Genomic DNA, 14,103 nt, shown 5'->3' with positions numbered 1-14,103 from the left:
GGGTTTTTTTTTTTTTTTTTTTTTTTTGAGAATTCAATTTTTACTCATAAAACTTTCAATTTCATATTCCATATTTAGTTTAGTTACATTTTTGTTCTCTATATAAATTCACCTTCTAATTTTTTTAAAATAAGATATATATAATATTTGAAAACTCAAAATAATATCAAGTTTTACAAATTTGATTGTATTGCAATTATTTGCAAACCAAAGAAAAATATATTCTTCTTACAATTTTATTATATTGCGCAGTTTATTAAAATCGCATAATAATTTTATTTTACAACTTTAGAATAAAAATCTATAAAATAATAAAAATGACTGCATTTTCTACTTGAAGGTAAGTTTACGACATTTATTTATCTTGACATGTAATTCGAGAAAAAACTCAATTTACTAATTTAACAAATTTGTCTAAAAATTAAAATTATAAAATGTTAATTTTCTTGTAGTATAGTCTTTGATATATATATACACATATATTTTAGTGGTTAATCTTAAAATTTAAATTTAGTATTGATTTCTTACTAGTAGTGTAATTAAATGCCAGATAATATACTATAATTTATGTTTAAATTTAACTTTAGTCAAATAATTTAATATGTGATTATTATAAAAGTAAAAGTTTACTAATTTTACACGCATGGAAAAATATTTGATTTTAATAAATTAATACAGCTTATTATAATTAAACTGTAATTTGATGCCACATCATCATTTTATATATTAATTTAAACATTTTGCGGCGATTAATACTCAATTAAAAAGAATTAAACAAAACCATCGCAAGTTTAAAAAAAAATCAATTAAGACTAAAATATAAATTTAACAAAAAAAAAAAGATTTGAAATAATAAATAAGGTGGGGACAAATTAGGAATAACTCCCAACTTCTCCAACGCTCAACGAGTAAAACGTGGCCTTCCTCATATATTACGTCATATATCCGTAACAAGAAAATAAATATAAAAAGATGAGCAATTAAAGTCAAACAGTCAAATCCGATAAGAAGTGGATAATTACGACTCGATCACTTAAAATATATATATTTTCCTTTATTTATTTATTTTTTATAGAAAAAAGAAAAGAGGATAATCCAAAATTTTCAAGTATTTATGGTAGGTTCCGAAGTTAAGTATATAAAAATATAATTTTAGCCACAAAAATTAATTTAATTACAATTGAGTCCCCATTTCCACGCCCACCACCATTCTTTTGCAGCCCACAACTCTCTTCTTCTTCTTCCCTCCATCTTCCCCTCATTGATTTTTCACTTCTTTCTCTCCCCCATCATCGTCTCCTTTTCCCCTCTTTTAATTCCCTCTTTCTATTTCAGTAAACGCCCAATTTCAGTTCCTCCACAAGTATTGCTCTGCAGCTCTCAATAGCAACAACGAGAACTGTGTGCCGTGGCATTTTAGTACCGCCGTTTCTCTCTTTGATCATCGTCGTTTTGAAGGGCTACTAGTTGGAGTGAGTTTTTGCAGATTTTCCTTGCGTGGTTTTTTGAGTTTCATTGCTTTGAGCTTGATTTTGAGGAGTTTGTGTTTTGTTTTATCGACTACTTTTTTGGGGGTGTTTTTCTGTTTGTCTCCATCTTGCCTGTTACTTATCTATCTCTGTCTCTGTGTTCCATTGGAGCTTATCTTGAATCTCCTAGTTCGTTTGATTACATGCAAGTTTGAGTGATTTGGTTCACAAAGATTCACTTTTTGTTTTTGTTTCCATGTGGGGTTTGAGTTTTCTGAAATGCAATACAGTGTTTGAGGGAAGATCGTTTGGCTTGACTTGTTCAATTGTGTTTATATTTTTCCCTTCTGTGGAGTGGTTTTGCCCTTTTTTTTCTTCTTTTTTTTCCTTTTTGGGTTAATCGGGCATGTGATTCGTTCTGTTTTGGTCGTATCAGTTGCACCTCCACAAAAAAAACCAAACAATAAAAAGGATAGCGGTTTTTAATGTTTTTTCTTTCCTTATTTTGTCTGATGTTTTGATCCAGCCATGTGGGATTAAATTTATACTACTTTGAGTTTAACAACGATTTGATGATTCCAAGTATTGTGTTTGTATCTTTGCAATGATATTTTGATATTAATAGTTCACTGGTTGAGTTTTGTAAACAAATTAGCAGCTGAGCCCACATGTGGGGAAGTATATTAAGAATATATTAATTTAAACGATTGAATGTATAGTATACTTCTTAATGTCCCTGATCCTTGTCTGCCTGTTAATATAGTATACTTCGGTTTATTTAAGCGTAAGCTATTGACATCGATTGTGATTGACGGTGGATTACAAAACTTTCCCTGCATTGGATATTGGCTCTCGATCATGACCGTGAATAGTTTTCCTCTTTTGGCAGGAAACTCGTCGATGACTTTTTTGTTCTTCACTTGACATAAGTACACCGGAATCTTCTTTCTATTGCATATCAAGTAGAGAAGATCAGAAAGTGATGCAGAAGCAGCGTTCACATCACTCATTTTCAGGTTACTTTCAAAACCACAACCACCATTTCTTTAAAAGAATGGTTGAAGGAATGTAGTAATTGTTTCTTTATTATGTATGGTAGGTCATTCTTATAGTCCACCCATGGCTAAGCCCAAAGAAAAGGAAAATGCATGGGGTAATTTCCACAAAGCTGATGCTTTCGATGCTTCCAGCGTTACTACACTATTCTCAAGCTCATTGCCGGTTCTTCCGCATGGGAAGCGTAAGTTCTGCCAATGCCAACTGTCTGATATTCTTCATCTTATATTCACCATCCTATGTAGTGTTAACTGAGACCCTTTCGTTCTTTATCGTGACATGCAGTGAACATGACCGACAAAGGAGTTGCTATTCAATCGGTTGATGACATCTCATCTCGCTTTAAGAATCTCAACCCAGGTCCGGAGGGGGATGATGTGCTTGAAGACATCGAAACTCATGCAATTGGCAGCTTGCTTCCCGATGATGAGGAGGAGCTTCTAGCGGGAATATTGGATGATTTAGATCTGAATGGCTTGCCTACCTCTCTTGAAGACTTGGAAGAATATGATCTTTTCAGTAGTGGAGGTGGCATGGAGTTGGAAACAGATGCTCAACAAAATGCTAGCATTGGTTCTTCAAGGGTAGGCTTAGGTGATGGTGCAGTTGGAAGTGTGGTGCCTCCTTATACCTTTTCAAATGGTAATGGAACGGTCGCTGGAGAACATCCTTATGGAGAGCATCCTTCAAGAACGTTGTTTGTGCGGAATATTAATAGCAATGTTGAAGATTTGGAACTGAGAGCTCTCTTTGAGGTGATGCATTTTGTGTAAATCTTATTTAAAATCATTTGTTAATATATCCGTTTTATTTGTGATGACAATTGAATGGAAACATATGCCTTGTACCAAGGATATACTGATATGCTTCTTTCCCTTCTGGCTTGCAGCAATATGGCGATATCAGGACTTTGTATACTGCGTGTAAACATAGGGGCTTTGTGATGATATCTTATTATGACATTCGTGCTGCTCGAACTGCCATGCGTGCATTGCAAAACAAACCACTGCGGCGGAGAAAACTTGACATTCACTTCTCAATTCCCAAGGTTCTGAGCCGATATTCAATCGTTCATAGTTTATCTCAACTTTCGTTTGGTTTTTGAGTATTGGTTTCATTTCTATGATTTCTTTCACCGTACAACAGAATAATCCATCTGAGAAGGATATAAATCAAGGAACCTTGGTAGCCTTTAATTTAGATCCCTCAATTCCCAATGAAGATCTTCATCAAATTTTTGGGGTCTATGGGGAGGTCAAAGAGGTGATTGTTTTACCAACCCTTCTTATATTTCTATTGTCAGTTGATTCCTAGTTTTCTTGATTTATGATTAATGACATTCGGCGTTGATTCCTAGTTCTCTTGATTTATGATTAATGACATTCGGCGATGTGGTATTCGTTTCAAAAACAGATAAGGGAAACTCCACACAAGAGACACCATAAGTTTATTGAGTATTATGATGTTAGAGCTGCTGAAGCAGCACTGAAGGCATTAAATAGAAGCGACATTGTTGGCAAACGCATAAAGCTAGAACCAAGTCGCCCTGGCGGAGCTCGTCGAAGGTGTGTATTTGAGACCATAAATTTTTATGTTTTCTTCTCCTTCTAATATATTCTTGCATAGATTTATCAGCATGTTCTCTATTTGGTTGAAGTTGAATTGATAAATGTTTGTGTCTAATTCATACTTAATATCAATACATTTTTTTTTTATTCTTAATGAACTCGTTATTATGCGTCATCGTGATCCCTCCAGCTTGATGTTGCAACTAAATCAAGAACTTGAACAAGATGATTTCTGGAGTTTCCGCCCTCAAGGTTCACCGGTTATCAATTCTCCCCCAGGTAGGATACCGTTAAACGTTTCTGTCATCACTCACACGCCTATTTCGTTGTCATGTATTTATATTTTTTATTTACCTCACAATTCTCCATCTCCAACCACTATCTTAGCATCTGTGACAGGTAAATGGATGTCGTTCAACGGTTCGATTAAACCTAGTTCCATGGGAAGTATCAGCAACTTTCCGGGTTTTACATCCATAAGCCCAACAGGTGGCAACCATTTGGCTGGATTAGCTTCAGTTCTTCCTAAAGTAACAAGAAGTAATGTGAAGGTTCCTCCTATTGGCAAGGACCAGCATCCATTGTATATAAATCCATTGCATGCCTTTCAACCATCCCTTTCATTTCCCGAACCAAAATCAAGGCCCTATAATGAGACTATGCCCTCCTTCAGACCTCCCACATCAAGTGGATCATGTGTGGAAGCATTATCCGGTCCACAAACTTTTTGTGGAAGTCAGAATTCATACACAGAGTCCTCTAGTTCTTCTGCTTGGTCAAGATCGTACACAAACCTTCAGTTCTTATCCAATGGAAATGGTCATACATTTCCGTTTCCCGGCCGACAAACTTCTTTCTTCAGCTCAACTCCCACTGCTCTTTCGCATCATGTCGGATCTGCTCCATCTGGTGTCCCGTCGGAGAGGCACTTTGGGTATTTCCCCCAGTCACCAGATACTTCGTTAATGGGTCCTGGGGCATTCAGAGGTTTAAGCTTTAGTTCACATGCTCCTGTAAACCCCGCCATCACCACACCGAGAAACATGTCTGAAATTCACCCTTCGACTTTTCAAATGATGTCTTCATCCATGCTGAACTCGATGTTATCAGGTAGTGTTCCATACTTGGGACTGCTACCAAACAGCCTGGATGGTTTGAATGAGCGTGGCAGAAGCCGATGGATTGAGAATAACGGAAATCAGATTGACAGTAAGAAGCAGTTTCAGCTCGAGTTGGATAAAATTAAGGGCGGGGAAGACACTCGAACAACCTTGATGATAAAAAACATTCCGAATAAGTAAGATACGACTAGTTCTTCACCCTGCCCTTTGCTTTGCTTATTTTTTCTTTTTCCTTTCCATTTTTGCTGTTGTAAATATGTTCAAATCATTCTCTCCCCACAGGTACACGTCAAAAATGTTATTAGCTGCCATTGATGAACATCATAAGGGTACTTATGATTTTCTCTACTTGCCAATTGATTTTAAGGTAACTTTGAACTATCCTTTTGAATGTTGGGATTGAACTAAAACCAAACTTGTTCTTTTTATCCATTTTACTTCTCACAAATGCAACCGATTGGCATTTTCGTTTGAACTGTGCAGAATAAATGCAACGTGGGCTATGCTTTCATCAATATGCTATCTCCTCAACACATAATATCCTTTTATGAGGTTTTATTATCATCATTTTTTTTACTACTTGGCGTGATATTTTAGAACCGTTTCGACATTAAATTTATTCAATTCGGGTCAGCAGCATAATATGTATTTGAGTTTGTCTGTATAGGCTTTTGATGGAAAGAGATGGGAGAAGTTCAATAGTGAGAAAGTTGCTTCCTTGGCATATGCTCGAATCCAAGGAAAGATGGCTCTCATGAGTCATTTCCAGAACTCAAGCTTAATGAATGAAGATAAGCGCTGCCGCCCCATTCTTTTTCACTCAGAGGGGCCTGAGGCTGGAAATCAGGTCAAAAGTTCAAATATATCTAATTCAGCCTTTCTCAATTTTATCTTGGTCATTTGTGAACACGATGGAACATATAAATCCGATAGAACTCGTTCTTCATTCTGATCTAAGCTGGGTCTGCCCCATCTATTCGACGTAAAGTTCATAATGATCCATCCTTCAAAGTTTGGTGACAGTTTTTAAGCACGGTTGGAACGTATAATACTCATCTGTGGCATGTGCTTGATGTCATTATCATTTCATTTTGCAGATTCTTCATGAACATCTGCCATCCTCCCATTTGGGCGTCAATATCTGGGCGATGAATGATTCGTCGGGAAGCCCTCCAAGTAACGGCATTAGTGAGGGGCTTGATAAATTCTAAACGCAGCGTCATCGCCCTCTGCCCAGATCTGTAGCTGCTGAATTTCTAACTTGAGTAAATAATCGTACATATGTCAGGAACAGTTGGATTAGGAAGAACAAACATATGCAGATTTTGTTTATAAGGTGCTTTCTGCAGTGTTTTGGTTGGAAGATTGGATGGAGATGGAGTGGCTGGTTCCATGTCGGTTGCTGTCTTCGGTCTCGGCTGCCCAGTGTTGTTTATGCACTGAATTAGTCCATGATTTCTCCTACATTTTGGGAGCTTCTTTTTGCCTTCCCCCTAAATGTTGGTTTGAGAAATGAGAAACAATGTATATACCACAGTTGATTGTGTTTTTTGGTTGGGAAGCTTTGGAGAGGAGGAACCACACAATTGTATAGCGGGTAGGACCTTTGCAACTTCTATGCCCAAAACTTGTTTCAGCTTTTTAAATACAAGTTCAATTGCTTGTGTTTATACCATTGACCACTTCGGATTCTTGGCCTATTTCGGCACGAGTGAAGTGAGGGGAATCACCCTGATCTTGAATCAACTAGTAGATCATCATCAATTCAGGGACTCAATCAACTAGTAGATCATCATCAATATAGGAACTCCCTCAATCAACTAGTAGATCATCATCAACATAGTGACTCAATCAACTAGACTAGTAGATTATCATCAACACAGTGACTCAATCAAATAAGTTGGGAGTTGGAGTTCGGAGTTTAGAAAATAAAAAACTATAAACTAGATAATTATTGGGGCTTAATTAGTATATTTTATTCTCGATTTATCTTATTTTCTCTTTGCGGAAAAGAAAAAAAAAAGATGACTTTTTCCATCCCATGGAAAATATTGACCTATTGACCAATGAGAGAGTGAGAGGATAAATAGGAATAATTAATTAATTGTTTGGGGTTATTTATAATAAAAAAAAACCCAAAAAATTATAAAAAGATATATATAATGAAAGACCTGCGCATAGACTGGAAGGGAAGCGTAGACATAGACAATGATCTAGCTCGAGGTCCTTCACCGCGAAGCTGAACATATCAACGTGGTGTGCTTAGCTGGCTCCACTAGCCACGTGGCATAACTCTATAGGTCCAGTCATTTTAGAAATACCTTCATCAAAGCCGTCTATAAGTCCCCAGATTCTACGTTTTTTCTCTCTCCGACATTCCTTGAATAACATTTTAGAGAGAGAGGGGAGGAAGAAGAAGCAGGGGGAGGAGTAGGAGGAGGAGGACTCTGTTGCTTCACCAGGTATTCGGATTTTCTTCTCGCTCTTTTACTCCTCCGATTGATTGTCCTCTCTGCTTCACTTCAATTTCGTAATTATGTTCGGTGAATTTCCTCTGTTTATTCTCTGTTTCTCTCTCTCTCTCTGTACTGGTTGAAGGAGTATGAATTCAACTTATCTGGACCTCTCTAGGGCTTGATTTCACACGGCTTAGTTTCAAGCTCGTTTTTGAGTTCTTTTCCTCTTACCCACTAAGACTCTTCCACGAATTTGCTTTGGTTGACTTTAATTGCTGAGAGGTTCACTTCGAGATTTTTCTGTTTCTTTCCCGCCTTCATTTCATTCTTCAATTTTACCGATACTGCGTCCCGGAATCTGCGCGGGTTTACGGTTATTCGAGCTTGGAAGATTTTGACTAATCGAACACGTTTTTACTGCTGGTACTGTTTTACTTCTCTCCCGGGGAGTAATTATATGTTTGTGTTTCTACGTTGAATAATAAAGTTTTTGTAGTATGTCTAGATTTCCTTCACTGTGTTGTTCGTTTATTTGTTGATTATTAGATTATCATTTTTTCTTTTTGGGTATTTCATTGTTGCATAAATTCTACACCATGAGAAGGGATTTCTTACACCTTAAGGTTTTGGCTTGAGGTTAGAATATTTAGTTTCTTCTCCGTGATGGTCGAGTTTTCTCTTGGGGATGAGTCGCCCTATCTACTAACATAGTTGTCACTTTCTCACGATGCTTTCGTACCATGCCACAACAAGTTTATGCATTATTGACATTTTTCTAATTAAATATATACTGGTTGCTACACCCTTTGATGTTTGTGGTGCTCTGGGTGGAGTGTGGAATAACCTTGAGCTGTGAATAACCATCCATGTTATTCTTGGAAGCGTTTCATTGTACATACAAATTTCAGATGGCTGCTCCATCCGTTGATACGTTAGATTTTTTTTTTTTTTTTTTATCTTTGGGTACTTATGGTCTCGACTTTTGTGCTCTACAGGTGTGTTTTCCACTGATGTTCTTGAATCAACGTAGTGGTACATATCATCAAAAGTGCAGGACAAATGCCATCAATAAAAATGAAGGCCAAGTTAAGCTCGAGCTGCTTAAGAGAAAAACATGGTCTTCGTGTTTGTCAGAAATCTAGTGTCATCTCTAAAAAAGCTTGTTTTCTCCCGAGGGATTCCGAAGAGACAGATGAATTTAATGGCTGTATTACACAATATCTGGAGGGTAGGTAACCTTTTCCTTCTTTCTGTCTTTCTTTTTAACTTAGATGTTATCTTGTTTTATTTTTAAAAAATATATTACTGATTACGTTCATAGTTTGTGGTTGTTTTCTCTAGCATGTGGGAGAAATCCGTTAATCTAAATTTTTTAAAATCTATTTAAGTTCACTACCTTGGTCTGCTAATAAAATATTTAAAAATGCTGGATCACTTGGAAGTTTGAAGTTACAAAAAGAAACGGTGTAATTCTCAAGCATCTTGAACAAATACATTCGAATAATCTCAGTCTCAACCTCCTGTCATATTTAGAATGAAGAATCACACGCATGGAAGAATATAGCTTCTTAAGAGAAAAGGCACCGCTTTGATGTTTCCTATAGTTTGATTTCGATTATGCAAAAGTAAATATGATGTTATTTTCCTTCATACTGATTTATGCAAACCCTTTTTTTTTTTTTTTTTTTTTTTTTTTGTTTAATAAAACGATAAAAATCTATTTGAGATCTTTGAAATCTTTAATTTTTTCTACGAAGTTACCATTTTGCATCATTTTCTCCTCCTCCCAAAGTTGAAAATTTCTCAGAAATCAAACTATTTTTCATCCATTACCAGACAAAATCAATTGCATTGCCATTTTTTTTTGGGGTACTGATATTTGTTTATTATGCAGTTTCTCTAAACACAGAATCTATTAATAGCAATATAAATGAGGAAGCCATTGATCACCAAGAATTCATTGACGAAGAAACTTCTGAGTTGAAGAGGCACGGAGAAGCTTTTGAGTTGAAGAGGGAAGAACCTTTTTCAGTCAATGCTGCAGATATGAATGGAATGGTATGATGTGATTTTTTTTTAAAACAGGATAAACTGCAAATACATATTTTGATATTTTCTCAAGAATTGTGTGCGAACTCTTTATGAGAATTATTAGTATCTAGACTAATAGGCGCATGGGATTTTCATAATACATCAAGACATATGGTGAATATCCCGGTTGTAAAATCATTCTAAGCACTTCTTTAATAAATTATACCCGAGGATTTCATATGATAGTGGAGTGTGGATAATAATGCGAAAACAATTTGTGTGGTGCATTTGTATAATATAGGGTAAAATCTGAGGGCTGTGGTCCTATATTTAGGGAAGGGCAAATGTAGTTTTAGTTTATGTTTGTGTTGGGCGGTTTTTGTTTTTTCTTTTTTCAAAAATCATCACCATCATTTTATTATTATTATTATTCTAACTATTACAATTACTATTATTGTTGTTGTTGTTATTATTATTATTATTCTGACAATTTTTTTATTTGAAATTTTTACAGGATTGTACCTTAACCTACTCTTCCGAAATAGAGACAATTTTTTCTCCTATTATTGAACACGATGCAGGTACTACATAAGAAGTACAAACATTGACACGAGATATAGACAACATGATCACATGTTAATTTTTAAGAATGTAGGAGATAGGCACCACACGGACACATTTATTAAAATATATATAATTTTGATTTCAATGATTTACATGCTAAAGTTTGTTTTAGCTTCTATCTAAACCAATTTATCAATTTGATCATGTCAATTTTTAGGAATGTAGGAGATAGGCACCACACGGACACATTTATTAAAATATATATAATTTTTTTGCATTTTGATTTCAATGATTCACATGCTAAAGTTTGTTTTAGCTTATATCTAAACCAATTTATCAATTTTCTAAATGATTTAACATCTGAGTGAAAATAAATTTTAAAGTGAATTATGTTAATACATTTTATATTTCACTTTCAATATATTTACGAATGTTGGGCACATGTTTGTTGTTTTAAACAAGTATACATCATGTGCTCAACAAACGTCAGGCTTGATTTAATTTAAACAGCTTTTAACATGTGGGCACTGCATTAAATTTCTCTGACATGCAAGTATAAGAATCTTCAATACAAGTTGAACACAGGTCACCCAAACTAAAGTGCCCTTGCTACTAATATCATCTGGTCATCTTTTTCAAAGGTTAAGATCTATAATTTTGTGTTAGGTCTACTTAGGACTCTATCCTCCTGTCTTCAGATGCACGTTCCCTTCAAGTATACCACTAGCAATTCTTGTTTATTGTCCCTTGAGTTCCCGTCCAGTCCAAACTTGTGTAGGATCCAGCAGATATTATTTTCTCATGGTTCTCAGAAACTTCTAATATTTAAATGGCATCTGTATTGGAGGAGTTGAAAGTTGGTTTGCAACTTAAAGAAAAGTTTTATCAACCATTCTGCTGTGCTTGTGACCTTGAAGTTCATGTTTTCATTTAATTGTCGAACTTCGGCTTTGACATATGTCCTTGCAGTTGTATATTTAGGCAATACTTGGAAGATGGAAAAATTTATTTCCTCCTGACACAGACTATAACCCTCATGATAGTTCTTATCTGTTCATCTGCTTATGTGTTATGCAGGGAGAAAACTTGATCCTGATATACCAGGAACGGAAACTGATGAAGGGAAAAATATCAGAAGCTCACATGACAATCAGACCTGTGATGTATCAGATTTTTTTATTTCTGACATGATAGTTGCAAACTTACCTTTAAGTGGAAATGATGACCTCTGCAACATCAATTATTTTCATGACTACAAATATACTCAGTCAACTATATTGTCTGATGTTGCTGATCAGTATATGATGCTTCCTTTCCTTGAGGACACTGTGAAATTCAGCAATTCAGATGATGCTGACTGTTCTGATGAATTAACCATTGGTTTTGGTAATTCTGGTTTGCACCGAGTAATTGATCAAAGAAATAATTTCAGCCTTGAATTCAATGTTAGCACAGATTCAGATCAGACAGAGTGTTTTGATCCCCAGTTGTTCGTAAAAAATTTACCAGAACTTTCAGAAGTGATATCAAACTTTAAGCCCAGTATATTGCCCAATGAAGATCGGAAAAGAAAGGCCGTGACCCTTGTACTTGATTTGGATGGTAAGAGATTTATATTCGATATTTTGTCTTTTTGAGGATTAGGAGATGTATAAATACCTGCACTGGTACGAGTGTTGAATGATTGGAATTTCTTTTCAAATCTCCTTTTTTTTTTTTTTACTTTGGGTTGTAGATTGAAAGGTTACAGGCTATGAAATTTTGAAGTAGCTGATCGGTTGTTCTCTCTTTTTCAAACTGTAGACTTTAGAATGCACACTTCCTTGGGAGTTTAAATGTGAGAGGTTTTTATTAGATGAACGCCGTCATAAAAAGACATGGGTACATTTTTTCTGTCAAAATTTTACGATTGCCAATTCAGGAATTTGAGACACTTGTTCTTTCTATCTCTCCTTAATATTTTCCCCCTCTTCTTATCTCTATACTGTGCTTGCAATCTATGGATGGTCCTTCCCCCACCAAATATGATGGCCTCAACCAACTAACAACCCTTTATGACTCAACTAGTAGTTGACAGCTAACTGACTACTATCTCAGCTTCCTATTAATTTCGTCCTTGCAGGAGTGAATTGTATAGGTGGATGACTTTGTTAATCAGATTATTAGCTAGCATTTAACATATCTAAATCAATATGAACTTGAGCTTTCTTTCAAGTGGAGCTATTTAATAGTTTGTTTGAGTTTTGCTTAGATTTCCAATATGTTTTGTGGTGACTAGTTCCCTTTAAATCTTTATTTTATCTGCTATCTGGAATGTAATGTAGTTGTCTTGTATATTTGCAGAAACCCTAGTTCACTCTACTTTGGAACCGCAGGATGATGCAGACTTCTGCTTTACTGTTTGCTTAAACATGAAAGAGCACATTGTATATGTTAAGCAGAGGCCATATCTTCAAATATTTCTGGATCGTGTTGCAGAGATGTTTGAAGTTGTTATCTTTACAGCCAGTCAAAGTATTTATGCAGAACAAGTCCTCAACAAACTGGACCCGGATAATTGTATTATCTCACGTCGACTTTATCGTGAATCATGCATTTTTTTAGAAGGATGTTACACCAAGGATTTGACAGTTTTAGGCATCGATCTAGCAAAAGTTGTCATTGTAGATAATTATCCACAGGTACAGCCCTTGGCCTAGTTTTTTATGAACTTCCATTTAGTTGGACCCTGCATTCTTTCTCTCTCTTTTCTCATGGTCTACATTTTTTAGTTATATAAAGAACATGTACTATGAGGTTAGGTAGTAGATTAATATGCTGATGTTAATGTGACTTTCAAATGGTGGAATGGAGAGATGGATTAGGTTAAACAACAGCTATTTCTATTATATCGTTGAAGATTCTTATTGTTACTTTTGAGTTCAACATGTGGAGTGAAGATTCAAACCCTTTTTCTTTTTGTCAAATATTTCTATCCTGAGCATGAGCAAAAGATTAATGTCATGTTTTTGGGAATTTGTAGTTATAATGTTTATTTGGAGAGAGTACTTAAAATGAAGGGATGAGTAGCATTCTTCATAATTCATAAGTCATATCTTCATATTAGCTTTCATTTTAACCAGAAGCATCTATCGTTACTTAGATTGGATGATGGCTCAAGAAAAAATCCTTTATTTTCTCCTGTTAGTTGGTTTGCAAAAAAATGTGATCTAGTGTTTCGGAAAAGGGGGAAAAAAATAAAAAATACTGTACAAGTTACCGTTGCAAGGAGGGAGGAAGGGGGCAGGGGGACTGTAGAAATAGCTGGTCTTAGTGCAATGCAAGTCACAAATGTGGAAGTAGGATATTGAAGGCGAAAAGGTGGAACTCTATATGTGAGTATCTAAGCATATCTTTGTTCGTGTCAGGTTTTCCGATTACAAGTGAACAACGGTATTCCCATTAAGAGTTGGATTGACGATCCCTTGGATTCTGCTTTAATTTCATTGCTTCCATTTTTGGAGACCCTGGCTGATGCTGATGATGTCCGCCCTATTATTGTCCAGAGATTTGGTAACAAGGAATAAGAGCCTTTCGTATTTCTTATTCTGTTGTTCTCGAGTATGGTGGCTCCTTGCCCTCTCTCTTTTTCACAGCAAAATTAGCTTCTAATCTTAGATGCTTATCTCTATCACATCATTGAGCTCAAGTTAATTAACTGTTGAATAAACTTGTTTGTCTTTCTTTGTTGAGTCAGATCTAGGTGCTTGTTACTTTCTGTTTTCTTCCTCTTGCTGACTAAAGTGTGCTTTGTCTTTTTTTTTTTTTTTTTTTTTTTTTTTTTTTTTTTTTTTTTTTT

At 35.5% G+C, this 14,103-nt stretch overlaps 3 protein-coding genes across 33 annotated transcripts in view; 2 read left to right on the top strand and 1 right to left on the bottom strand.

Moving 5' to 3' along the window:
- The window catches only part of LOC111432992 (60S ribosomal protein L32-1-like), a 22,077-nt gene that overhangs the window by 2,496 nt on the left and 5,478 nt on the right, over positions 1-14,103 (bottom strand). For 6 of the 15 annotated variants that reach the window (XM_023069855.1, XM_023069858.1, XM_023069862.1 and 3 more), the window contains one exon: positions 13,050-13,054. The exons of 3 other annotated variants lie outside the window; for them this stretch is intronic. In XM_023069855.1, coding sequence (XP_022925623.1) covers positions 13,050-13,054 — 5 coding nt within the window. Of the gene's footprint in view, positions 1-11,847; positions 11,855-12,227; positions 12,233-13,048; positions 13,055-14,103 lie in introns of all 15 variants that reach the window. 6 more of the 15 variants (XM_023069859.1, XM_023069861.1, XM_023069863.1 and 3 more) reach the window with 3 other exon arrangements.
- LOC111432989 (protein MEI2-like 5) lies at positions 1,176-6,889 on the top strand. 5 transcript variants are annotated; one of them, XM_023069838.1, is made up of 13 exons: positions 1,176-1,472; positions 2,436-2,485; positions 2,569-2,709; positions 2,811-3,280; positions 3,415-3,573; positions 3,672-3,788; positions 3,939-4,090; positions 4,284-4,372; positions 4,481-5,390; positions 5,497-5,581; positions 5,698-5,766; positions 5,882-6,061; positions 6,312-6,889. In XM_023069838.1, the coding sequence occupies exons 2-13, from the start codon at positions 2,452-2,454 to the stop codon at positions 6,423-6,425; spliced, it is 2,520 nt and encodes an 839-aa protein (XP_022925606.1). In that variant the 5' UTR covers positions 1,176-1,472; positions 2,436-2,451; the 3' UTR covers positions 6,426-6,889. The 5 variants fall into 5 exon arrangements, with proteins under 5 accessions (XP_022925606.1, XP_022925605.1, XP_022925607.1 ...); XM_023069837.1 differs by having other exon boundaries at positions 2,400-2,485; XM_023069839.1 differs by having other exon boundaries at positions 2,359-2,485; positions 4,493-5,390.
- Positions 7,494-14,103, top strand: part of LOC111432990 (nuclear envelope morphology protein 1-like) — a 10,556-nt gene continuing 3,946 nt past the window's right edge. For 7 of the 13 annotated variants that reach the window (XR_002708720.1, XM_023069849.1, XM_023069848.1 and 4 more), the window contains exons 1-7: positions 7,553-7,676; positions 8,666-8,898; positions 9,565-9,728; positions 10,216-10,282; positions 11,343-11,867; positions 12,609-12,946; positions 13,673-13,817. Coding sequence is in view for 9 of the 13 variants with exons in the window: in XM_023069849.1 (XP_022925617.1) it covers positions 8,730-8,898; positions 9,565-9,728; positions 10,216-10,282; positions 11,343-11,867; positions 12,609-12,946; positions 13,673-13,817 (1,408 nt within the window). In the remaining 4 variants the exon portion in view is untranslated. The other 6 variants (XR_002708719.1, XR_002708718.1, XR_002708717.1 and 3 more) reach the window with 3 other exon arrangements.

The sequence above is a fragment of the Cucurbita moschata genome, unplaced genomic scaffold, assembly GCF_002738365.1.
Source record: "Cucurbita moschata cultivar Rifu unplaced genomic scaffold, Cmos_1.0 Cmo_Scf00041, whole genome shotgun sequence".
Classification (NCBI taxonomy): domain Eukaryota; kingdom Viridiplantae; phylum Streptophyta; class Magnoliopsida; order Cucurbitales; family Cucurbitaceae; genus Cucurbita; species Cucurbita moschata.
This window is presented reverse-complemented; position numbering and strand designations above follow the sequence as displayed.